The 27,044-nt window shown below is 44.6% G+C and overlaps 1 protein-coding gene across 2 annotated transcripts in view; it reads left to right on the top strand.

Moving 5' to 3' along the window:
* Positions 1-27,044, top strand: part of sdccag8 (SHH signaling and ciliogenesis regulator sdccag8) — a 43,826-nt gene that overhangs the window by 11,750 nt on the left and 5,032 nt on the right. Inside the window, exons 14-16 of one of the 2 annotated variants that reach the window (XM_069658035.1) lie at positions 10,823-10,950; positions 15,703-15,811; positions 17,147-17,278. In XM_069658035.1, the coding sequence (XP_069514136.1) occupies positions 10,823-10,950; positions 15,703-15,811; positions 17,147-17,278 (369 nt within the window). Of the gene's footprint in view, positions 1-10,822; positions 10,951-15,702; positions 15,812-17,146; positions 17,279-27,044 lie in introns of those variants that run through there. The other variant, XM_069658036.1, reaches the window with a different exon arrangement.

Below are 27,044 nucleotides of genomic sequence, written 5' to 3'. Positions count from 1 at the left end.
GTATAACATCCTCTTTCTCTGAAACATAGTCCACTGGTTTCATCTGGCTGCCCATGGGAAGTATGCACTTCACCCTGTTACGATACATCTGTACTTTTTTTAGCTCTTACACAGGAGAGACTTACTTCTTATTACAAACCTGCCAGACTACGTCACATCCAGATGTTACTCACAAGGCCACCTTCTTTTTTTTTTTTTACCTGGAGCTTCTGAACAATGAAAACTTAACGCCAACTCAGACACTTTTATTGACTAGCATTTGGTTGACAACCAGGGAGAAGCCGTCTTTGAATGCACAGATGAAAAAAGATTGCAGTTTACATGAATCAGAAGGTCAGGAGGCTGCCAGACCCTCAATAGGACAAAACTTGCAGTGAGGACTTTGGGGACTGAAGTCTCTTTGGACTGGAGTGTAGGAGGAGTATGATGAGGCCGACTTTTAATTGGCTTAAAGTGTTAGATGACTCAGGAAAAGGATTCAAAGCCTTGTGTGACACATGCTGAAGAACTCTTGAACTTACAAGTTGGGCAGCTTCAACAGATCCTTTAAAATGAAAGAAGAGATGCCAACAGACAGATAGTGCCTGTGTTCGAAGGCCAGGCTCTCCTTTCTGTGACCCTGAAACAAGAAGATGGATGCTGAGAGGCGGAGAGATAAAAAGCTACCGACCAACCGCTGTGACTCTTATATACAAAGTTCCCCAAACTCTATTAAACATGTCACGCTGCTGCGCCCCCTCTCTGTACGTCTACCTAGCTCGCTCTCTTTTTTTTTCTCCCCGCAGTTGTAGATCGTGATAGCAAGGTCTGGAAAGGCGGCGAACGGAGCTCTGTGTGTGTGTGTGAGGGCGGAGAAGTGTAAATGAGGAAGGTGAGGCAGCAGATGCCGCGTCCCGCCAGAGGCTCGCTTTGAGCGGGGAGTGAAATCTGGGCGCGACAAAACTGCTGCAAACCAACTCGGCGGGAGGCCCTTGTCCAATCACGGCCCGGAATAAAAGGGCCGGGGCGCCACGCGGGCTGAAGTCGCTCAGGAGAGGTGGGGGCCATAATGAACCTTCAAGCGCTGCCAGCGAGCACACACACACACACACACACTTGAGCACAGCATCTTTCTTTCTACCTGGCATTAACAACTGTCACCACACATGCACACACACACAACCTCTACTGCAACTGTGTGCGTAACTTTGCGTGTGTGCGTGAACGCATGCATGAAGTGGCCTGGTTTCGTGATGTGTGTTGACCCGCTTGTGAGCGTGCAATTAGACGAGTCCGTGTGCATGCCTTTGTGCGAATGTTAAGTGTTGATACCTTTGGGCTACACCTGTGTCTGTGAAGTTTGATGTGTGTGTCTCTGTGTGACAGCAGCGGGGCAGTGCCAGGTATGAGGTTCGCTGTGTGTTTACGTGTGTGTTTGTGTGAGTGTGTGCTTGTCTGGTCGGCAGCCATGTTGTTGGGTAGCAGATGGCACCATGGTTGGCAGGGGAGGGGCTGCTTAGCACAACTAATCAGACAGTTACGGATAGGGCAGCTGGGAGGGCCGTTGGCCAGCCGTGTGTGTTTGTGTGCGTGTGCGTGTGTGTGTGTGTGTGTACCACAGAGTGCCATGATGTTGACAGTGGTGGGCCCGTTGGCTCAGTGACGAGACCTTGCCGCGTTCTTCTCTCCTCGCTGTCGGAGTGCCCTCTCTGCCATCCTGCCTTCTCACCTCTCTCTCTCTTGCACTCTCGCTGTCTCTCTCGCTCAATCTGTTGAGACCGACCCGTCTTTTATCTTCTTTCAGTTTCTTTGACTCTCCATCTCTTTTGTCTTTCTGTCACACTGTCGCACTGTTATACTCTGTGCAACATCTTTACTTCTCTGGTATTTAATGAGAGTTCATCTGTGTTAATCCAGTTTGTGTGACAGTAATTAAAACAGAATGTACTAACAAAGGGTGACTGAAGCCATTTTAATACAGTTTAGTGTAGTCCGCCTTAAAACTTTAAAGCTGTGGCATCTTCTGCAGAAAGATTTCTTCTATCTTAAGCTGGGAAATCGTGTGGTATCTCATCCTGCTGAGCAGCCTACGTCAATATGCCACACACCAAATACTGTATGGGTTTTAGCTGCTTCTATAGCAGACAAATGACATGATTCATTAAACTGTAGAGTGACTGTATGCGAGCATGAAGATATGAAGATGTTTTTTGTTGGGGGTAATTTTAACCACACTTGGTACTGGATCTTCAATCGATATATTAAAGGGGGGTATTATGCTAATTTAAAGCTTCGTATTTCACTGTTGTGACAGCTGTGGAGTAGCTTAGAATAATTTAGCGTTTAAATTATCATCATTTTTCTCACACTGGTGCTCTGTGCAGGCCCTCATACAGCCTCTGCATGAAACCACTCAGTCAGCGCTGTCCCTTTAAGAAACCCCGCCCCTACAAGCTGGCTTTCTTCTGATTGGCCAGCTCTCAGAAGCCTGCTGAGGCTGCACTTTGTGACGTCACAAAGTGCAGCGTGTATAAAAAAACTGTGTGAAACCTGGCGTTCACAGCAGACTGAGCTGAGAAGCCAGGGGATTACTCCAACATACTTCTACCTACAGATTTGAAACTTCACCCACGTTTGGTCTGGACATCCAACACTGTAACATTATATTTATATATGTCTGAAGATGTGAAACAGCATTACACATAACTTTATAGAAATAGTAAATCTTCTAGCTGCTGGTCTTGATTGCTTTTGTAGGCATCAGTGTTAATTTAAGTCTGTTTTATAACCACATAAAAACTCCTTACAGTAGGTTTTAATCAATTTAAACACTTTAGCAAGGTTGTACAGCTCTCCACTTCTGTCATTCTCTTTGTAGAGTTGTGTTTCCTCTACTATTCCCTCATGCAGCCAGGTAGTAAAAGCAGAAAGCTGCTAGAAGACAAGTTGTTTTTATTCTCTCAACATCCCCCTTCCATCTGTCCATCACAAGCCTCTGTAAGCATGCCCTGCTAACTCTTACTCTCACATAGCGTGAATGAACTTTGCTGGAAATATAAAGGATGAAATCTTGGTACTATAAAGTCTGCAGTGGAAAATCAGGCATGATAAGGACCAGGCTTATTAGGCAGAGCTGTACTCTGTCCATCCTGCGGGGCTGGGAATGGATGGAATAGACAGATCGCTGACTGGGAGACCCCAGGCAAGATGGAGGCAAATCTGTCGGCTACAACTGTTGTCACCCCAGCCAAGAGTGCCCTGGGACACTGGCCTACATACACACACTGCTCCTGCTGGAGGACAGAGAACGAAAAGGAGAGCACCAGCCCTCTGCCATCCATCCACCACCAACAACTCTTCACCTCATTCTACAGTATGCTCGTCTTTTCCAGCCTCTCAGAATGTTCAGAAATACCTGCTCGTTTGGGTTTAGTAATTCAAAAGGACTGCGCTGCATGTTGTTGTTAATCTCTGTATGTGTGTGTGGTGTGTCAGTCAGTCATCTGGTCAACTTTTGTGCCTTTACATACCCCTGCTGTGAGGGTGGCACCATCAGTGACTCTACGCTGTGCCCACTGCCCATCCGGCACAGCTTTCATCCAACATGACAGAACCTCTCTTTGCTTTCCTTTACCCCCATTTCCCTCTTTTACCTGATTGATCTCCCCTTTTTATCTCCTCATCCTCTTCATTTTCATCCTTCATATAGCTGCTCTTTGTTCTCCTTTTGTTTTTCCTCTTGCCTTCAATCCATCCCTTTCTCTCTCTGTTGCCCTTTGTGGGCACAGCAGTATCAAGCAGCGCCGCAAAGGTAGAACAGCAGTGCCCCCATCAGCAGACGATCGCAGAGGCAGGAGATGTTCTTGAAGATACAGAACAAGAAATACCTGAAGACAAGAGCGTGGTGGTGAGGAGTGAAGGAGGAAATGAGGCTTTATTTTAAGGTTTTATGGAATCTTAAAAAAAACACAATTGGGAACGTTGTAACGATTAAAATTAGAGTTGAACCTTTTGTTATATACATGCAAGTATTAAAAAAAAAAAAGCCAGAAATGTGGGGCTATATTTATGCATATTGATGTGCTCCTCTTTCCAAACAAAGCGCTGTGTGAACCAGGTTGAAAGACACGTTGCCACAACCCTGACGAGGACGCTGTTGGGTTCGCTGTTAGTAAGGAGATATAAGCAAAACCACAGAAGAAGAATAAATGAGAAGGGGACAAATGGAATTCGTGGGGAGTGCAGGATTTAAGAGGAGAGTTTAAAGTGCAGAGAGAAGTTTGATAATGGCAACGAGCGGAGCCGAGCAGAGGAGAGATTCAGTGAGGCTGGCGATGGTATGTATATGAAGGCCAGCACCGGATGGGCACAAGCCCCCCTACAGCTCCATCTCCATCCCGAGTCCCCCCCACTGAGTTTAAAAAAGCCTCTCTTTGTTTTCCACCTCAATGGCTGCCTCACTCTCACTAGGCTTCTGATCTAATGGCCCAGGAGCGGAGAGAGGAGTTTGCAGAGGGTGTGTGAGAGATGAGGGAAACGGCTAAGACAGGAAACTTAAGTTAATGAGGAGATGAGGAGAGAGGGGCTGCTAGATCCTTCCTGCCATTTGCCCTTAAGCTTACAACCGGATGGGAGGGGGGAGGGGGGCCTTTACAACGACATCAGGTATGTCTCAGGTGTGAAGTGAATTCATACACAGGTGACAGAACACTGCATGTGGTACAAACTTTCACACCTTTCACTGTCGTTAATCTGCTTTTACTCCTTTTCTGAAACTTTCTCTGTGAGCCCTCGTTTGTTTGTCTTTTAGAGCAACTCAAATGTTCTGAGCAGAGATTTTAACTAGTTACAGAACAGACTGAAATTATTGCTGATGCCGCTATATGACACACAAAAGCAAGGGAAGAATGTTTGCTATTTCTGAATATATATTTCTATATTTAAAGGGCCAGTTCGCCGATTTAAAACCTCAGTCCTATCATGCTTTTATGGCGAGCTGACGTCATTATGGTAACAAAAAACCAATGCAATTTGGCTCTGTGCCTTTGGAGGATGCTATCTGCTTCTCCAATGGGCTCTGGAAAACCTCCGCCAGACTACGTAAAATGCATCATGTGGCGGAGGCCAGGGAGCTCGCTAAACTACACTTCCTCAATCTAGGACGCCCGCCTCTGATGTCATGTCTCGTTCAAAACGTTTGAAATGTAGACTGCAGACCTGAAGATTTTTTAGACGATCCACCGGTATATTCTCGTCGTATTTCAGATTCTGTACCGCTCCAGCGTCTCTCGCTGGGCTTTTAGATGAAGGGGCGCAATGCACGCTGGGTGTTGTAGGAATGTAGAATGGGCGAAACCACAAGCTGTTTGTACGACTTTCTCCACAGCTGTGGCGCGAATTGCAAATTTTATTGCTTCCATCGATTACAGAGAACAGCAGCTTTGACTGACAGCGGCTGGGTGAACTGCTCCTTTTAATGTCTCTGCTTCCACAGGGATCAGTGTCCTGCGAAGCCATTTAAATCATGCTGTCAAAAGAGGCTTTGCTTCCATTTTCTACTGCAGTATTTTACAGTTATCCGCACGCTAGACAGTCAAAAGGAAGCCGGAGTAGATTTTTCAATTGAGAAAACTGCCCACGCATACGCAGGACAGGATCAGTGAAGAGATAAGATGTACCTCTTTGTCCACGGCATCCACCAAAATCAACACAGATAAAAGTTCCTCACATTTCCTGTTATTTCCTTATTTTTTACCCGCTTTGATTTTTATATATTTGACATGTCTATAAAAAGCATTTTACACTTTATCTGATGTCTAATAAGGCACATCTTCAAGCTTGTTTTCTGATAGAAATAATTAATTTGAGGCAATCATTTACCTTCGCAGCTGAAATTGATTCGACCCCCAGCCCCTGCCACATATGCTACCCACAACTATTTCTGTAGGGCACAGATTCGACTCTGACGTTGGGTCCTGGGTTTCTGGATTGGGTCAGTGCTGGAGCATATTGTACGTATGCTGTGTGTTTATTTTTAAAAACCACAGATGCCTGCGCTGCCAGTCTGCTCTTCCTGTGCAAAGACCATCAGTCATCTGTGCCAATTAAGACTTTTTAAACCTTATTCTCGCTCTGTTTTGTGAGCAAAGAGATGATGACAGGCCAATCAGCAGCTAATTACTTCAATCTCGAGCTGGATTTTTTTTGTCCAAGGGAATGTGTAACAGAATGTGTCTTTTAGGATCGTGCGTTTGTAGCACATGCTTGCATTTATTCATAATTATGAGATCGTGGAAGAGAGCTTTTAAGATGTGCAGATTTTAAGAGAGTTGTTGTCCATACTTCTGCAAGCGTTTGTGTCGGAGGGGGGAGGGCAAATCACATTTTCTTGCTAATTTAACAGTTGCAGTTTTTTGTTTCACGGCACGATTGGCTCACCGCTGACCTTGGTGGCAGTGGGGGGGCTTTAGCGCTCCTTGAAGAAGAAAAGAGGCTTGGGCCGCCCGCTGTAAACAAAGTTGACTTGCCGACAGATGGATTGAATGACAGAGAGGCTAACTGAGCCAGGAACGGGCCTGGCAGCATCGCACTGAGCAGAGAGAGAGAGAGAGAGAGAGAGATGGAGAGAGAGAGATAGTGTGGGGGGGTGGGGAGGGGAGAAGAGAGAAGAGGTGGCCAACAGGAGAGGAGGTGTGAACAGGTGCAGGGCCGCTGAAGGAAGAACCAGCAGATGGAGAGAGACACAGCCAGTTTAGTTACAGGAAAAAAGGGTGGGAGGGAAGAGAGGAGGGAGGAGGGAGAGATGGAAACAGCAGAAAAAAGGATCGGAGCAGAGATGAGAGCGCTCTGGACGGATAGATGGACGGACAGAGAGAGAAGACGGACCGGGTTAGAAGTGAACGAGCGGTGAGGCTGCATCAGGCCGCCTCTGTGTGTGATGCTTCATAAAGCGGAGCGGCGAGATGAAGGGAGGGGGGCGTCGGAGGAAGAATGTGGGGGCAGAGTGATTGACTCGCGTCACCCCGAGGTTTAATAAAAATGTGCTAAAACACATTGAGGTGCGTGTGACAGAAAATCGCGCGACACTGTGCCACGCGGAACAATTCCGATGTTTATTGAACGCGGCATCAATGATACGCAGCGCAGCGAACGTTCAATATGTCTCTTTATTTTCTCTTTGGTGCACTCATCCTTTGTTGGCAGTGGCAGGGAGACAGGCCTACACAAGGCCTCTCCGTCTCACTGTCTCTCAGTCACACACACACACAAACCCTCGCACATAAGCTGCAATCATCTTTGTACTTGTGCGTATCAAACTGTTGAATATTAATGCAGCCTGATTGATGCAGTCCATCATAAATAGCTGTGGATCCGCTGGAATTCCTCCACAGATATGAATCATCGCGAGTGTCACCGGTAGAGTAAGAGTAGTTGTAAGGGTATAGCACAGTGTCAGATCATCGCAGTGAAAGCCTCGCGATGTCGGATATCATCACGTCAGTGTTTGAGCTCAGCATCCATCGTTAGATTATTATTTTTAATCTGGGTAGTGAAATGTAAAAGTCTTAAATCTATCTAAATTCTTCTTAATGTTCTGAAGAGCTCATTTTTAAAGTCATGTTGCCGTCAGTCTAAGATAATCCAGGTAACTTCAGGTAAAACAGAAAGATATTGCATCTCCTGATTATAAATGTTACATTTCTAACAACTTAATTTGAAATATGTGAACATTTAAGATGTATGGGACATATCCTCGAGTGTAACCGTAAGTACAGATGGTCCCTTGTGATACAAATAGTATTATTTATTATTTGTCTCCTCCGCAGCTCTTTGCAGGGATCAGCGATGTCTCCAAACCATCAGTTGAACAAAGCTTGTGTGTGTGCGTGTTTGTGCTATAGGCTGCGTGAACAATCTGTTCACCTGTATGTTACTTTCACACCTGTTATTTTTGCAACACAGAAACGGTGAGGAGCATGAATATGAATATGCATCGATTTGAGGAATTGTTGAGGAGTTTTACTCGAGTTTTTCTTTTGTGAGTTTAATTTAAATACATTTCCGCTCCTTGTTCGCCGAATGCCTCAGAGGAAACACAAGTTAGAAGCGAGCTTCATCGATCGTGTTGATGTTTCTTAGTCATCTTTCTTACTATTTGTGTGTATGTGTGTGTTCATATACTACAAGACTTAAGTTTGTGCGTCTGTGTGTCTTTGCTGATATCGTGTTTATTGGGAGAGAGTATGTTCTCCTTTACTTGAGTCCAAACAGCGGTCAGTGGTGTCTGGCGTTGGCGAATGTCTCCAATTCCTCCAAGTCCACCGTCTGACTCCAATTTGTGCTCGTTCTCTGATAAACCGCGGCATTTGGTGGTTCTGGCGTGGGATGGCGGGTGCACCATGGGGTGCTGCAAACTCCGTGCTTGGTCAGGCCCTGGCACCCCACATCTAATGGGCAACAGCTTGAATAGTGCCCACTTAGGCAGGCAGTGCCGACTGGGCCCCCTCTTCTTCCTCGCCGCTCAAGCCAGCTCGCCAGCCAGCCACCGCCTCTGCCACCTCCCACTTACCCAGCAGCCACTGTACCTGGCCGCAGCCCCAGAGCCATTCCAGCCTACCTTAGGCCCCTGGCCCATGCAGCTCTCGCCATACTTACCAAGCTGTCCTACAGTGCATCAGGCCAGGCATATACAAACAGGCCCAGCTATCCGCTAACTGAACATTCAGTCTATTGCCTCCTAGGCCCAAACAAGAGTTCCTGCCACAGGCAGCAACCCAGAGTCCATTCCCCAATTAACTGGAAGGCAGATTATTGTCCAGAGAGAATTATCCAGCTCCAGCCCCACATATTCAGCCTCTGCTCTGCCCGCCGTCCTTAACGCTTGCTCCAGGGCTTGGCTCTCCGCTGACATCTCCCCTTTGCTTTCTCTTTTTTATGTTTTAATTTGACAGCGCTCATCAGCAGCCATTTTGTGACAACAGTTTGTAAGTAAACATGTTGCATTTGATCAGGGGTTCAAAATGGCGAAGGGAAAGACGCAAGAAGTTCGCCTGACTCGTACTTTCAGTGTGATCGTCGATGAGGGTTTCAGGGCCTCGTCACGAGGCTTTGATCCCTCAGGCCCCACTTCAGTGAACTGAAACTTCAAATCAGCTCAAGGCCCGGAGTTTGTTCTGTTGTGTGCAACTTTATGAGGTTGTTCTTGTAAATTGTTGTTTCAGTAGATCAGTGAAACCTCACAGATGCCAAATGTGTAGCTCTCTGTGTTTTTGCCTTTCTGTCCTCTTCTGTTTTTCTTCACCATCCTCTTCCTCACCACCTCTCTATTGCTGACTGCTGGAACTTTCTGGCGATCTGTCTGATGCTAATTGGTGGGTAAACAGGTCTGGTGTGAGTCCCCCCCCCCCCCCCCCCCCCAGTCGCACACAAACACACACACATAGACATACACAAATACACACGGCCCCCTGGAACCTCTTGCAGGACCAAATGGCTGGCAACGCCTGCCCGCCATCTCCCGCTGAGCCCTGGTGTGCGCTTTGGTGGCTCAGGCTGCTGTTCAAGCCCAGCGGGGGTTCATTCACTCACACACACACACACACGCACACACTCATACGCGTACAGACACACACAGTCTCCTTGTGTCCCCTGCACACCCGCCACCCGCTTTCACACCCCAGACAGCAGGACAGCAGGAGAACACACACACACACGAAGGAACAGACAGACGCGGTCACTTTAGAGATGCAGGCCAAGCGCTGTAGGGGAGAAAAGTTTTCACTTAAACTGGAGAATTCTCTCTTCATTAGCGCCTTTGGACTTCAGGAAGAGTTCTGTTTATTTGTTCGTTTTTTCCTGTCTTTGTAGTTTTTTCTTTTCTTTCCTTCTTTGTCTCTTCCTCTGTTGTTTTGGGTACGTTTGGACTGAGTTAGAAAAGTTTGGCGCAAACAGGAGTTAGATGCAGTGTTGATTTAAAGCCGTCAGGGATAAGCACCTACGTTTGCATCATAGCTAGAACAATTTGGATTTTAAAAGGAATTTAAGCGCTGATTCAATTGGTAGTCGGCGTTCCTGTCGAGCGAACCAAGTTGCCATAAAGTATCTGTAAAAATTTGACCGGCCGTCTATGTCACAGAAATAAAAAGAGCAGCTTTTCTTAATGCTGTTACCAATCCTCGACTTGTATCCATACAGCGTGTAGGTTAAGCTGTTGTATTTGCGTTCATGTGTGTGGTTCGTAGACAGCTGCGGTATCACTCAGGGGTCTTCAAGCTGACCGCGGCCTGACGCTTTTACCCGTCAGCCCCCCGAGTCTTTCCTGTCATTCTCCTTCCTTTTATTCTCTTGTTGTTCGATGCGCGCTCTCCTCCTCATTTCTCTCTCACCTCTGTGTTCATGGATCAGTCTGAAATTATCTTATATATATTATTATATTGTACCAGAAATCAAGTATGATGATGTTATAATTAGATGCCCCTTAAAGGTACAATAGCAGCCCTTTAAATATAACTAGATTGCTGTCACGTTAAAACTAAGCTGTTTATATAGGTATGTAAACATATGAGTGTAGCTTCAGCTGCCAATAAGATGGCATGAAATGCTTTAGACAGAAGTAGTGGCACACATTACTTACAGTAGAAATGTTTTTCACGCTCCCCACCAGCAGGAGATGAGTAATCAGTCATCTGAAGCGCAGACTCATATTTAGTGTCTGAATGAGATTTTACACAAACTATAGGAGGCCAAGGAAGCCGTGTAATGAAAGTGTGCGTCATAAAAACAGCACGCTCAAAATTGTTCATCGTTATAAGAACGATTGTGGTTTTTTTTCCTTTTTCCGCAGACAGGACAGAGAGGGAGCGGAGCGGGCTCACGAGGAGAAAATGGCGTCCGCGACTCTGTCGGCGCGGGAGAGGGAGAGAGAGCAGGCTGCGCTGCTGGAGCGGACAGAGGCTCAACACCAGCAGAGAGGTCAGTGCTCCGCCCACAGAGGTGTCACCACTCTGGGCTTCAAATTCTGTCCAGGCCAAAAAAGAACTTTCCACATGTGTCACAGCTCACCGTCTCCTTCCCGCCTCTCTCACTTAACCAGATATGTGTGACCTGTTTTCCGGATATTGAGATGTCTCTTTGATGTCTGTTCTTCCTTTTCCCTTCACATTTTGCTCATCGTAGGAGTATCTTTAATTTAGAGTCTTGTTAAGCACCACCTCACCACGGATGTCATGCGGGCACAACATGTTTCACCACGGATTCATCACATCTTTGCCTCTGAAATATTCCAGTAATCATTTCAACTGTGACAACGTTGTGCCAGCATTCTGAGACATGCACTCCTATTAAATACAGATTTGTAGCTTATTTATGATCAATTTGATAACATAAACATGCCTTGTTTTTAATTTAAAAGCACATCTATCTTATCATCATTTTCTATGATAAGTTTCCTGAATCATATCTATATGCAGAAGGATAACTGCAGCATTCCTCTTCCTACTATAGAGAGGGGAAAGACTAGATAAAGTAGTTCTGCTGCTAACAAAGAAACAATTAAATGCTTCATTAAAGATTACATTCATGTCACTTGACAAAAGACATCCTAGTTATTTACATACATATAAACCTACATGCATACACAAATTAATTTCACTCCTTTGAGACGCTCCCGTCCTGCGTCTGGTGCTCCCAGCTTGATGGTAACCAGACAAGAAAATCAGATCTGAGGAGGTTGAAGCGCACCGAGTCAGATAATGCAAAAGTGTAAAAAAAGAGGGGGAGAGAGAGAGAGAGAGAGAGAGAGAGAGAGAGAGAAAAGTTGATCAGGTCAGCTACAGCATCGCAGCCTGTGAGCTGGGAGTGTTTTAAGTTTCTTCCTCAAGGACACTTCAGCAGGGCGGATCTCTGCTGCATCTGCAGGGTCTTGAACCTGAATCTTCCGCTTGTTTTCCTTCTCACTGCGACACCTTGCTCCAAACCAGCACAGCAAAGCCAGAGTGGGAGGTCATGGACAGGCACACAAATCATTTAAACTGAATGAGAGTGAGCTGAAGTGACCTCTAAAGAGCAGATCAGGAGCCGTAAGAGGAGACGAGAGAATAGTGGGGCAGAGCAGAGGAGGTGATGGGAGCAGAGCGGAGAGACCCCGCTCAGAGCTCCCTGTCTGTCTGCACAGCAGAGCTGCTGCTGCTAGCACATCTGTTGCACCATCTGGATCCCCCCCTCACACCCACCACCCACCCTCAACCACCCTCCCTTCTCCTATCTTTTTATTTACCTGTGGTTCCCTTCAACAACCAGGGAGCCTGCTGGTACGCAGAACAAAGATGGAGGGTACAGAGGGAGAAATGGATGGAGGGAGGGGAGGGAAGGGGGGTAAACAAAGGGTTTGTTTCTGGCGCGTGTCGGAAGCACACATGTTGTCTAAAGAGAGCTGACATCAGAGCACAGCAGGAAACTGTGGATGGGGAGGGGATGGAGGGGTGGACGTCCTTTAGTAGCTCGCATCACTTCCTCTCCCCGTGCAACCCAACAGACGAGCTGGATAATTAGCTTTCTTGCTCTCCAAATCCCGCCTCTCTGTCCATCCGTTTGTCCTTCCATCCATCCGTCCCCTCTCTCTCCCTTCTTCTCCGCTCCCTCCCACCTTTTTTCAGATATTTTTTTTTTTCATGTTTCTTTTTTGAGTCAACGCGTACAGAGCAGCCTCTAGATGATATCAGATATTTGCTTCTCTCCGTCCCTCCCTCCCTGCCACGCTTCTTCTCTCCATCCCTCCCCTCCCTCGTTTTTTTCTCTGTTTGTTTCCAGTGCCAGTTCTGCTGTGTTTCTGTGTCCCAGGGTTCTTTTTGGCCTACGCACGGCCAGACGCATTCAAAGCCTGTTCAGCTAATTAGCATTCTTCATGCAACTTTTCCAGCACTGACCAAACTTTGTTGAGTGTACGCGTGTGTGCACGTGTGTCAGTTTGTGTTGTTTAGCTGTATGCTCTGTAGCGTCCAGTCTCTGCCCTCCTTGCATTACGTATGGCGGTAATCTAAGGACAGAGACTGTATAGACTGAATAAGAAGGTTAGTGTAACTTCATTTACAGACACTGTGCAGCCATTAAAAAGTTAGTAATAATAGTAAAAGCTATGAATTAAAGTGAGCATCAGCCTGTACACCTCTCCTACTCATACTCTTTTATTAAAAAGAGAGAAGGATGGAAATGAATGAAGTCAAATTTCCGCCTGCAGGTGAATAACACATTTCAATATCTACAATCACGTCTCTTCCTCTGCTTTGTTTCTTTCTCTTCCCCCCAAATATCTGCTGCATGCACACAAAAAAAAAACTCTTCACAAGTCTGAGCTACTTTTCAAAGACTGCGAGTCCTTGTTGTTTTTTGGTTTGGGATGACTGTAACAGAATGCCGGAGCAGGTGGATCATTCCCTCCATCCAAACGGCAGCCATTGTTATTTTAAAAGAGCAGACATATGTTGGAGAGCCGAACGTGGATCATTTCAAAGGAATGATGAAAGCCCAGTGTTGGATTGTTCAGAAAGAGCCCCCCATGAGCGGATGAGGACGTGGCAGGAAGGGTGGAAAAAGGAGAAAGAAAGCGCTTTTTCAAACAACAATCCCCCTCTTTCTCCTCCATCTCGTTTTACTCTTCTCACACACTTTATATTTCTGTTCTCTGCACTTCTGTTTCTGTGCTCTGTACGTCTCCGCCTGCTGTTGAACACTTTTGATTTAATGTGAATGTTGACAAAAGCATTTATTGAGACATATGTAGCTCGTATTTTATTAGCAGTATTTGTTACTAGATTGCATTGGTTAGGAAGATGTTTTCCTCTTGCATGCGAGTTTTTTTGGTTGCGCTACTCTTGGAAATATACTTAATGTGTTAACAGAGGTAGCATGATAGTTTTTTAGCATTATTTCCCACCACTAAAACAGTATTTAGGCTGTTGGACTACAAGAGCATTAAACAGAAGATTAATTTTTATCCTAAATTGAACATGCCTAAACTTAAATGTTTAAATGTTGTCCAGTGAAACACATTTTTTATGCTGCACTGAAATTAAGAGGTAGACTTAAGCACAACATGATTTGAAAAACTGTTTTTTTTTTGTCCATAAAACACACTGATAACAAAGAATCAACCCAATCTTGGTCACAGTTTCAGCTTCCACATTGAGACAAAGAAACTCTTCTGGGAAGTCATTACAGTCCTGCAGTATGATGTAACTGCACACTGTGTCTCTGTGTGGACTCAGGAAGCCACTGATATTTTCTGTCCCAGCATGTAACAGTATGAATGACTAACTGAAAAGGATTTTTTTTTGCTTGTGAATGGAGAGATAAATCTATTAGTAAAGGGTTGTTTCTTTACAATCAGACCGTGCAGTCTTCATGACTTGAGGACTTTTCACACTGACAGTGCTTTAACTTTCATCCATCGTCCAGTATTTGACATCATTCTCAGAGGTAACAGTAAACGATGGTTAAGTCCAGCCTCCCTCCGACCTTTATAGGACGCATTTATCATATCAGTTCTTTTGCAGAGCTCTAAAAGGGACCGTATCTTTTGCACGGATATTCTAATATTTTGCATGGGTTTCACATTTTTGGGTGTTTATTGTTCACAGTGAAAAAGTGAAAACTGCATAATTCCATAATTGCATAATTTGTTTTTAAAGAGGTCGCCTCTGAAATGGGCCGTTCAAAACAGCTGCAGGTTTCTACATAGAACCTTGCTCTCGCTGAAATCGACCAATCGTCATACACCGTCATTCACCTCAGGCTGCCTTCTTGCATTAGCTCATCGTCAAGTCGTTGTCAAGATTTCAACTAACCATTACGAAACCTCCTGGCGATTCTGGCTCGCACATATAAGGCTGAATAACCGATTCTAGAGCAGCCATGTTTTCTACAGCTTTGGAGTGACAACTTTGAGGGGCTACACGGTGACTCCAAATTCTGTCAGCCAATCGTGGCTGACCTTTGAATGGCAAAACAGCTTGTTCATTTCAGGAGGAAGAAGAGGCTCCGTAACATAATGAAAAAACATTACTGACCAAACATTCAATATAGAGACAAAATAGAATCATAAAAGTGATGAATACAAAAGTGGAAGTCGGATTATAAGCACTACGCACACGTGCAAACACCGACAGAAGTTTTCTTAATTCGTTTTTTTCAGTTAATTAATTCTAAAGCAGATTAAACCTTTTAAAATCACATAACACATACTGTGTATATCACACGGTTCATTGTCACATCTGTGACACATCCATGTCTCTGACACTGAGCGGTGTTTCTCACGTTGAGCAGCAGTTGATGTTCTGGATGTGAGGAAGCAGGTAGAGCAAACAGCTGCCTCCTCATGCCGGAGACGGAAGTAGTGATAGATAATGTGTTTATACTGTGAGCACCTTAGACACTATATACAGTACATTAAGCTCGCTGTTTCCGGTGGTAAGAGGTAGTGCAGAGTCAGTACTGCTTCCAAACTAATTGATGCCCTGATTTATAGTTTGAAACTGTATTTTATGCTATTAAACTTGAAGAACTGTGCTTGGAACCTCGCTTGAATACTAAAGAGAAGGGTAGGTGGGTGATTGCGGTCTAGTGACAGCATATATAAGTGTCTTCTGTGCCGCTAGGATCCATTACAGTTACTGAAAGTGCACTAAATCTCCAACCTTACAGTGACGCCCATCTCTTTATTGATTGCAGTTGGAGAGTTGGACGGTCTGCTGAGTTCCCAGAATTCCCTGATCATGAAGCTGAAGGAGGAGTGCTGCGCGCTCGGAATCCGACTGGAAGAAGTGACAGAAAACAACAGGTCGGTATTTTCTTGTGTGATTTATTAATTCTTCTTTACATGCTGTGAGTTTACTTTACAGCCTCTTATTCCAGTGATTAGTTTCCTCACTCTCTTGTTTACTCCCTCTGTCTGTGTGACGTCCATGTCATCATGTCATGCGGCATCATCTATCAGGCTGTTTGGACGGAGCATGTCAACACACTACACACTGCCTCCCAGTCTGACCTGTTTTCTTGTTAACCTGATGCTACAGTAGTCACAGCAGGCCCGCACAGCTCTCCATCTGGGCCGCCTGTGTGTTTGTATGTGTGTGTGTTTGTGTCTTTGGGTGTACGTGTGTGACAGTGACCCTGGGCCCAGTGTCCTGTCAGCTGTTGTAGCTGTGCTGCACATTAGTCACATGACAGCCCCCAATCTGGCCCTTCCAGACCGCACTGGCCTCACCAGCCACACAACACACACACGCTGAAGCTTTCTGTATCTTCTCATATATGGACATCAATATTAGATACACACATTTATTAACACGGTAATAACTACCACTAAATGCGCCTTTTAAAGGTAGGAATTCACACACACCCTGACACACCGTACCCATCCTCTGCTCTGTGTGTGTTATGTAGTTTAGCAGCAGTGTGGTGTTGGTGTGTTTGTGCCGCGGGCTGTTTGAGCTCCTGGAGTCCAAGCCCAGTGTAGCGGTTAAAGTCCTGCTGGACGTCCTCGGTCAGGCTAAGTGAGGTTACACACAGACAGCTTCGGCAAGATGAACGAGAAAACTCTCAGATTGTTTTCAGTTGTGAGTCTGACCGTGTGCATTGTGTAGCCTGCTTCTACTGATGGTGTAATGTTGAGTGAAAATTGGGGCATTTTTGGGTCAAAGGGATTTTCAACCTTGTCTCTATCAAACCTGGTTAGGTGTATAGTCGGACAAACTGCTGGAGATTTTGCCAATGTTCTCTGTGTCTTCTGGGTACATCTCTGTGCAGCAGCAGGATAGTTTTATCCGGCAAAAATGACCTTATTTGATGCAGTTTGTGGCTCATAAAAACTACAGGCAGCTTCAGCTTGGATATCTTGTCTGAGCCTTCCCTTGAATTAGAAACTACCCACAAAACTACAAACACAAAAATTGGAACCCCAAATTAAGTGTAAAGGATGTTGCTATAGTTTTTCTATTCTATACCTTATTATATCGAACATTGTGAAGCACTTTGGGACGTCTGATGTTATACAGAAATATATGTTTTATTATTCCGATTTTTATTCTTCTTGCATGGCTTTGCGGTACCCTCGTCTGGTACATTTTCAACTGTTACATCTGTTAAAACTGTGCTGCTGTGTGTGTGTGTGCAGAAGCGAGATGGAGCAGCTGGGTCTGGAGAAGCAACACCTAGAGGAGACCGTGAGGAGTCTGAGAGCTCGCTGCTCCGACATGGAGGAACAGTGTGTCCAGCACGGCCGCATGCACCAGCGCATGAAGGACAGGTAAGAAAATCTACACGTCCTCCATATACATCTTACATATTTACCTCAAACAAATACGACCCTTTCTGAGGCAGTGTTTGAGCTGTAAACTAGCAAATTAACAGCAAAGTCACTCATCATTTTTTCAACATTTTCCCCAAAAACTTTCGCACTTATTTGGGACAGTAACACTCACGTAAACCTTATGATTGTCCATCAAGGTGTATTTTGATGTATGAATTATAAGTTAAATGTTCCTAAAGTGCTTTTTTTCATCGTGGAATCAGGACGCAATCAGCACAAAAGAAACACTAAGTGCAGCTATATTAACAATCTTATGTGTCATTAGAGTTTTACCTTCATGCTGTCTGTGTTCATATCAGCCAAAAGGCTGTAAAATTAATAGTTCAAGTTCTCATTTTTCAGCTGAATCATCAGCTGTTGAGACGGATCACAAATACAAGACGTTAAAAAGCAGCACAATGTCTTTGTAGCTACATCCACAATGAGAAAGCACAGCTGAGTATTTGATATTTTTTTGCATTATAAAGTTTTTAGAAAAGTGATGTAGAACTGAAACAACTACCTGATTATCATTAGTTGACCAAGAGATAATATATCTGAGCCTGAGCCTGCACAACAGTTTGCTAGTTGGTTTACCGATACTTCTAACAGACCCGACTGCTAACGGACAAGAGGCTGTGTGATTTAAACTCGGGTAAAAACCTCTATTGATGCTGTGTTCTTAATGTGCTACAGAATACACTGCTGAATGCTCCTAAAATCTGAATAATATCAGCATGCCCCACATAACATAATTGGAAAATGCTCGTTCAGAATAAGGTGTTTGTCGGAATATTCAGTCGGAATATGCCGACTTGAATTGAGAAATACAGAATGTCATGGTCAGAGTCTCGGTGGATAATAAGAGTGCCTGTAAATGAACTCATTGACTTCTAAAAGCTGCACCCAAAAGTGGGTCCATCTTTGTCTTAAGCTACAGTATCTGTACGTGTGTGTGTGCGCGCGTGATGCGGGGGTCTCTTCCTCCCAAAGTGTGGGGCCCAGTTGGTGTGTGTCTCCACAGGGCGCCTGGCGTACAGCCTGGCCCTGCCAACGTGGGCGAGGGAGTGTGGGTGTTGTTGCCCCACTCTGCAGGATCTCTACCCCACTGTCCTCCCACCTCCCCTCCCAACTCCACCTTCCTCTTACGCAAAAACCAAACACACATACTCGCTCACCCTTTTCTCCTGCTCCATCACTGACACTACATATTGTCTACCACCCACCGGTGTTAACCTGTCGACAGTCACACGCTGCCAAAAAAAACAAAGTTTACCAAGTCACAGCTGTCTCCTGCTCGTGTGTGACTCTCTTTGTGTGTTTCATAGAAAGAAAATAATCTGAGTTGTCACGGAGTGTGAATAGTACAAATATTCTGTATGTTTCCGCGCATATGTTGCAGGGTATTTTTATGTGCATGTGTGTGTTTGTGTGTATGGGTAGCTATTGCATGTTCTCAGGAGGTTTAGCAGAGTAGGAATCTGGCTGCCAAAAGTGGATTGGCTGGGAAGTTGGCACCTAACTTCTCCCTTCTCCCAACTGAACCACGATAATCACTCTTGGCATTTAGTGAGTTTTATTTTCTGCTTTGACACTTACTTGGTTGATGAATCCTCCTGATATTTAAAAAATCTCTCGAGTTCAGTTCTTCATGAGGTCACTCTTCGAATGACTGTTAAACCACTTGACCACATTTTTGTATTTCATTTCCTGAGATGATTCTTTTTGGTAGAAAGCGTGCATGTTTAGGAAAGCGTTTGTTAGTTTGGAGCTGTAAATATGTGTATTTTTGGCATCTGTGTGTTATGTTTTAGGTGATTTATTGTAAGGAGGCCGAGTTCAGAGATAAGGCAGACACAGGGAGGCGAGAGAGGTATGACTCATGTTTACGGTGATCCACATCGCAGCTGGTGCTGCTTTTTTCAGTATGTATATCTGGTGCTGATCGTACTCCAGGGGCAAAAGTAGAAAACTTGAAAACCTGCCACAAATATATTCTTATCACACCGGTTTGAGCTTAAACTAATAAAAAAATAGATCCTCCGTATTTATCAGGGTGTGCTGCAGCCATGAATTAATGTATGTGACGTCTGAATCAAGCTGTGGAGGCAGGACTGAACTTTGTAGATGTGTGTGTGCGTGTAGTTATGTTTATCATGTGTGCATTTTGGTGCATAAGCGTCGTCGTCATTCTCTACATATGGTACTCTCCTCGAACTGAATTGCACGCATGTTCTTGTAATCCTCGTCGTGTATGTGTGTCTGTTTCCATACATTGGGTGTATGTTAGTCGGTCCCTGCAGGCCCTGAGCGCGCGGTGGGCGCCCTGCCGCGCCGCTCGGGGGTTAAGGTGTACGTGTTAACAAGCTGGTGCAAGTGGGTTCAATATCCAGCGCCCCGCCCCTCCCCACAGCCTCTCCATCGGCCTGCAATCTGTGCTGCGAAGAGCGGCAACAGCGCACCACGCACAAAACATTTGGAAAATCAGCTTGATTTATTTTTACATGGGCAAGCTGATTGCCAAACTACACAGGGGTTTTAGCACACAATGTTTTGCTTCAACACTTAATTATTTATTTCGCTATGTCTGTGTTGTTGTTTTTTTTTTTTGCCTGGAAATGAGGAGAGAGAGAGAACGGAGCGGGGGGAGACGGAGCAGGAAAGTAAGGAGTTAGAGAAGATGAAGAGCGGGTTACTGTAAAAGATGAATCTAAAGCTTCTGTTTGTATTTTAACAAATCAGATTTAAGAAATAATAATTCACCTAATAATTGTTAAATAATGTAAATGTTTATTTAGCATGAGTGAGCAAAACTGCAAATGTTTGCAGCATAGATTTAATTTAAACTCTTCAATACAGCTACAACTTTATTGTCCAGAATCTGTACTTGACAGCTGATGTTTAATTAAGTTATAATGCATTTAACTTACACCAGGAAATATTCTCTATTAACGTGATTGTAGTTTAAAATCCTGCTTCTTAGTGGGAATATACAACATTCACACAAGCTACCAAATTACAAAAGCTCAAAGTAAAACATGCTTCATGTTTATAATTCATTCAAAGCTGAATACAGAGATCTTTAGGAGTTCATGCGATCTGTTTGAGTCGACTGTTATGAAATTCTGACAAAAGCAAAAAGCTGAGTGCCGATCGTTTAAGAGGGAAACGTGAACTGAAGAAACCATCAAATGATAATTGTTTGGAAAGCTTGTGAAGGTTATCACGGCTTGTAAAATATGTCCTAATCGTTTATAGTTTTTAATCAATTTAGAAAAACATCTTTCATAATAGTTTCTTAAAATGTAATGTTAAATATCTGACTTGCAGCATTAGTTGTTTGTGATGAAGACATCAGTAAATCGGTACATCCGTGGCAGCACTCTTTGGATTGAAAAAGCAAATGAAAATTTCTCCTTTTGTGAATAAAAAAATAAATGATATCTTTACATAACAAGGAGACTGGTAGGCATCCAATCCTAAAATCCTAAAAGGATTTTTTCCCTGACAGATGATGTTAGCAAGAATTATGAGGAATCCAGATGGAGAGAAAGTTTTGTTTTCTCTTCACTCTTAAGATTTTCTTTCCCTGTTTCTCAACTTCTTCCCCTCTTCCTCTTTCCAGTCTCTTTGCCCTTCTCTTATTTTCCCTCTCTCCTCCTCTCCTCTCTTCTCCTGTCCTCCTTCTCCCCTCTGCATCCTGCACCAAACACCACGCAACCTTTTCTCACCTCACAGCTGCTCGCAGGCTGTTTCACCAATTATCACTATGCATGTACGCACTGAGGTCACACACGCACGCGCCGCACGCGCACACACACACACGACAGACCGACATAACACCAACGTTTGCTTAACCACACACAGTGACAGCAGAGTGTGTTTGTCAGCCCTGGGTGTGCGTGTGCATGTACTCTGTGTGTGTGTGAGTGTTTATGTGAGCTCCCAGCTCACTGTGCAGCCCTTTAAGGCGAGCAGCAACATATACGCAGATGTGCCTGTAGATCCACAGGCTTCACTAGGCCATATGGCCTCCACCAAGAAAGATGGTGCGTGCGTCTGGAGGAGGGAGGGAGGGATGGAGCGAAGGATGGAGGAGGGATGGAGGGCCATGTGTGGTATGAGCTGTGCAAGCAGTTGTTGAAGTATGTATGCCTGTGGATGTGTGTGTGTGTGTGTGTGTGTGTGTGTTTGCACCAGAGGCTCCAGGAGATTGGTTAATGGAACAAATGGTCGCGGCGGGCCGGGGAAGAAGGAACAGGCTTGCTGCTACCGCAGGCGGACAGCGAGCCCCGGGCGAGGGCTGCTTCATCTGGGCTCCTGCCACACACACACACACACACACACACACACACACACACACACACACCCTCTGTCAAACCCTCTTCTCACCCCCCCACCCCCCAAACACACAGTGTGCTGCCATGCCCCAGAAGCAAAAGGACGCTCCTTGCTAAAACTTTTCATTTGCAAATGAAGCTGGCAGAGGCCGGGCAGAAGAAACAGGACAGCTTTTATTTGTCTCATCTGTGTGTGTGCGTGCGTGTGTGTGTTGGTGTGTATGAGTTACAACTGTGTGTGTGATGAGAGGTACTAAAGGATAGAGCGATGATGACAGAGGGTGATGTGGATGAAGACAATAAAGACGGCCCAGGTTGAGGTGAAGCGTTCGTCTGAACGTTAATATTAACGTCACTGCCTTCATCTCCTTTCATAACACACACACATTTCTGCTTATCACACAAGTTCTACTCTTATCAGCTTTTCCTGGTTGAGTAAAAAGAGTTGAATGTGTTACAGAAATGGCAGAATGCTACGATATGATCTTAAAGGCTGTAAGAGGTGTCTGCTTTTTTTCCCTCAGCTAATTCTGTACATTTTCTGAGCAAGCTGTTAAAAAATATGTTAAACTTGAACGATGTTGTAATTAAGGATGCGTACATAATTTTCAGATGTGAACTTCTGAATGACTGCACATTGGAGGAAATCTTAGAGATAAACTGTTTGGTCCACTGTTCTTTTCTTTTCCTTTCACGCTCCTGTTTTTACCTCTGGGTGGCGCTGATCAGTCGTCCTCTCTCCTCCTTCATCTTCCTCTCCTCTTCCCCTCGTCCCTGTCTCTGCGATGCCCAGCTGGCTTCTGTAGCCGGGAGCGACTGCAGGGCGGCCTGCTGAAAGAGCATTGTCAAACGGTGGCTTTACAGCTCTATCACACACACACACACACACACACACACACACACAGCATACAACACACACACACACACACAGACGCACAGATTTGCAGCTCAGATGTCGGGCTGTAGCCAGAGGCTTGCAAGCTGGAGCGTTAACTGTGCAAAGCGTCACATCTCAAGCCCCAGTCAGTGACACTCGCTAACACTACTTCATAAAAGTACAACCAGAGAACGAGCGCACAAACACCTGCCCCTTCTTTAGAAAAATGTTGAAAGTCACAACAGCAGAATCACTTTAATGCCGGGAAAGCAAACAGGAGACTTAAAAAGAGTCAAAGGCCTCACGGCAGCAAACAACTTTGACATTGAAGAGCTGATGAAACAGCCTGCGGGAGAGAGAAAACCTCTGTTAAAGCGGAGGCGACTTCTGCGCTCATCCATCTTTTTTTTAAAGTCAAATATATTCCTGACATGCCTCTTTTACACTTTTTAAAACCTGTTTAAATAAAACTCTTGAATTTTACACTTTCTGATCCAGTGTGAGTTCAGTTTGAACTTCCCCAGCCGTCACACTGATAGTCAGAAACTCTTCCCTGTGATCAGAGCAGAAGAGACAGACGTACACTGATCGTACAAAACTAGTCTCTGACTTCTGGATAAATATCACTCATCACAAAATAATATTAAATATAATATAAAAAAGAAAGACAAATGTTTGACTTTTTAAACTGCTTAAGATCTTGAGCACCTGAGAAATTGCACACAACATTTTTGCATCATATTTTAGTGTGAAACAACTAAGAGATAAAAGTGTTTACATTCTTAAAAACAGTTGTATGAATAATAACGCGCTGCTTTAGATTTATGTGTTTGATATAAACCTCCTGTTTGCTTTACATCTGATCTTACTTTCAAAATGACTAACGTTTACATTCAGACACATCAATAATGTAACTTTACAAAAGAATCAAGCAGACTTAATGTTAATTGAGATCAATTAACTAATTGATTTTTGATTCAGTGATGAATTGTCAAATGCAGCAGCAAATGAGGCGAGACTGTAAAGAGCATGAGAATTGTTACAAAGCACTTGTTTATTCTTTTTAAGTTTTATATTCTAAAAAGTTTAAAAAGATTTAAGGCATTAATTAATCAGTAAAAGACCTTCACATGTGCCTCACATATATCTGTTGCAGCTCCAGACCTGGGATCTGTAAATACAGAAGAAAAGATTTATTTATACTGGGTTTAGTGAAAAACAAGGGTTAAAAAATGAAAATAATTTCTACACAAAAACAAAACATAAGTTTAGAGAAGCAAGGAAAAACATGAAATATTTAGAAGGACATTATTCAGAATTTAAGACGCATAGACAGCCGGCCGTTTTAAGCCGAGCCCGGGGAACATTCAGTCGACACCGACCTGAGAGATTTAACTTTCCTAAACGGGCTCAACACTTCAGACACGAACACAGGGGGGCTTCATCGCGAGGAGATATCTATAATTATTAGAACATTTGTTTTTTGTCACCAAGTTTCACACAGTTTTCATAAAGACCGCTGCTGCTATTTTGACGCGATCAATCCAATTTGATCTCAAACCTTTATTTCCTTCTCACCACCGCGTTGAGCTCTGCAGGAGATCAGAAGGAAAGAAGACAAAAGAAGCGTTCACACGGGCTGCATCACAGATGATTTTTAAATATTGATTTATCAGCTGAATGATTGATTAGCTTCATAGTGTGTCTGCCTGCTGTGATGCAGCGCTGGGAGGGCTCCGAGTCCCACTTCTGAAGCGCAACATTTGTCTCAACAACGGTTTAATTTTCCTTTTGATTGAATCTTTTATTATATGTGAAAATAAAATCCTGCTGCCTGATTACTGGTTATGTTTATGGATTTTTATCCCCTAAGAAAAAAGAAGGAATGACTCCGTCAGTTTGTTTTTTCTTTTAAGTTTTACATTGCAAAACAAAAAATCTCAAAACTAAATATTTATAATCATTTATTCTTTTGCATTAGAATTAATAACTAAATGTGCAATTTATTACACTGCTGTGCCGTCTTAAGAATCCACTCAGTAAATATATAATGTCTGTATTCAGTGTACATAAAAAATGGGAAGGTTACAGATGTCTTTCAGCATCCTGAGGAGAAAGACTTTAGGAGCAACCTTCAACAAAAATGTACTTCGGATCATTTCAAACACAGTGTAAACCACAGCATTTTAAGTTGCCTCACTTGTACATAGTTAAGCAACTGTTTAAATGACAAGTGACTTTAAATGAATAGAAAGCACTGTAATATTAAATATCAGAGAGGGAGCCTCGCTTCAGTCTCGTCCTGATCAAAACACACAGTGTCACCGATCGTGTTCTCATGTCAAACGTTCATGTTAGCAAGAGCAACAACTGGCATGACAGGTTGGTGGAGGGGAGAGGGGCACAGCCTAAAGGCACACACACACACACACACACACACACACACACACATTCTTGAGTGCAGTTGTGTGCTAGCCAAGATTTAGCTAGAGCGCTGGGGTGTGAGGGTGGCGATGGTGGGCCTGGGATTGGGGGAAATATGGTTTTGTGTATGCGTGTGTGTGTCTGTGTGTGTGTGTGTGGCAGCTGCAGTGTTCATGCCCCTGGCAGTGTTGTTGTAACCAGGCAAGCCAAGGCCGTCTGCCTGCATTCTTCACCCCCTAGGCCCCCCGCCTGCAACACACACACGCACGCTTGCAAGTTGGGTTTGTGTAAGTCAGTGTGTGGTGTGTGTGTGTGTGTGTGTGTGTCGAGGTTATCTTTTACGGTTACAGTGGACTTTTACAATCGATTTCAATCACAGATTATCCTTTAAATTATCCTATTTTTTCCCTGTTGGTGCGCGCGTGTTCAGATGTTTTAGTTACAGCCCACATTCATATTCACACGCAGATTTTATCCTTTTTATTTCTCCATAAACACGGACAAAATTCTCCGTACTTTATGTATAAAGTCCCTCGGTGTAATCCAAGCTGAGTGGTTATTTTTAGAAATACGAGCAGAGCATCGTTTTGATAATGTATGCACAGACCAAAATATTTTCTTTCAAGTGACACACTCCTCGAGCTGACTTGTTTAGTAATAAAAAAAACGCACACATTCATAAGGGGCTTTTGAATGACAGACCTGAATGCTGCTTCCAGATCTTTTTCTATCACCGTCTCTCCGTTCCTCTTACGTGACGTTAGCACTTTCCCTTTGGACCGAGCCTTTAGGACATATGCTCCCACCTGTAAATAAATATGCAAACACAGACAAACACACACACACACAACAGAGTTTAGGCACTAGCTGTGGGCTACGACTGATGTATACCGCAGAGAGGTAACAGTGTCTGTGTGTGTGTTGTAATTAATCTCCTTAGTAGCTGCAGTCAATAGAGAGTGCGGCGGTTCGAGGTGCAGATTGTGAACAGAGTTTGATTATCGGGCTGTCAGGGGAAATTACTGCAAACTGCCTCGCAGCAAAACTTGCTTTTTATTATGTCTGCTGCTGGAGAGCAAAAAACACGCTTAAAACCACGACTGCTATGATAGCTTTCAGGTGTTTTTTTTTTAGGAGAATTGGGGAATTATTTCGGTGGAGGCGATTTTGTCTTGTGTGTCAGTAAACCGTGAGATCCAGCAGGTGGTGTCCTTTCACCAGGTCAGTGGGGAGGCTCTCCTGCTTTAACCCCGCCACCACCACCACCCTCCAATCAGCCGGGCCAGCAGCAGCAGCATCAGCAGGCGGCAGGGCGGGAGGGAGGTGGCGGCGGCTGTAGCCTCTTTGTTTCTGCGCCCCGACCGGCGACTCACCCCTCACACCACAAACTGTCAGCTCTCATTTTTCACCCACTGCAGATCCTCTTCACCTCCACATCCATTTATCTGTCTCAGCCGTCAGTCCATCCACGAATCCAGCCAAGCTTCCTTCTTTGCTCACCATTTCCAGGCAGCGGGGCAGAGGCCAGCCAGCCTGCGGTGTGTGTGTGTGCGTTAGTGCGGGGCAGTGCCCGAGCATTAAGCCGTATTAAGCCCTAATTAATGAGTGTGCCAGCCGATAGAGGCCAGTTATTGGATTTGCTGCTTTAGCTGCTGGAAGGAGCGCTGCCTTAATCACACACTCACACACATTCATATACACACACCCACACACACACCCCCCCTCCCCCGAGGCAGGGGAGGCAAGGTGAGACAAGGGCTGGATTAGAGAGAGAGAGAGTATGTGTGTTGTGTAAGAAGGCCAGAGGTTGGCGGCTCTCTGACCAGACAAACTGAGTGTGTGTGGTTGTTTGTGTGTGCGCTCCAGGGTTCAAGCTTTACTTACTGCATTACATAAACCTGCAGCTTACAACCTGCAGCTTTAAACATCTCAGGCCGCGACCCGACCGACTGATTTACTGGCTTCCTGTTCGGCTCACTCGCTGTCAGACGGGTACGTGTGAAAGTCTGCTGGCATTTAGCGGCAGAGTTTGGACTCAAATTACACATTTTGTCTCATTTGCAGTTAATTTTGTACAGTTGGT

The sequence above is a fragment of the Semicossyphus pulcher genome, unplaced genomic scaffold (genome assembly GCF_022749685.1).
Source record: "Semicossyphus pulcher isolate SPU_LCO1_2020_fin unplaced genomic scaffold, fSemPul1.0.p SCAF_12, whole genome shotgun sequence".
NCBI lineage: Eukaryota > Metazoa > Chordata > Actinopteri > Labriformes > Labridae > Semicossyphus > Semicossyphus pulcher.
This window is presented reverse-complemented; position numbering and strand designations above follow the sequence as displayed.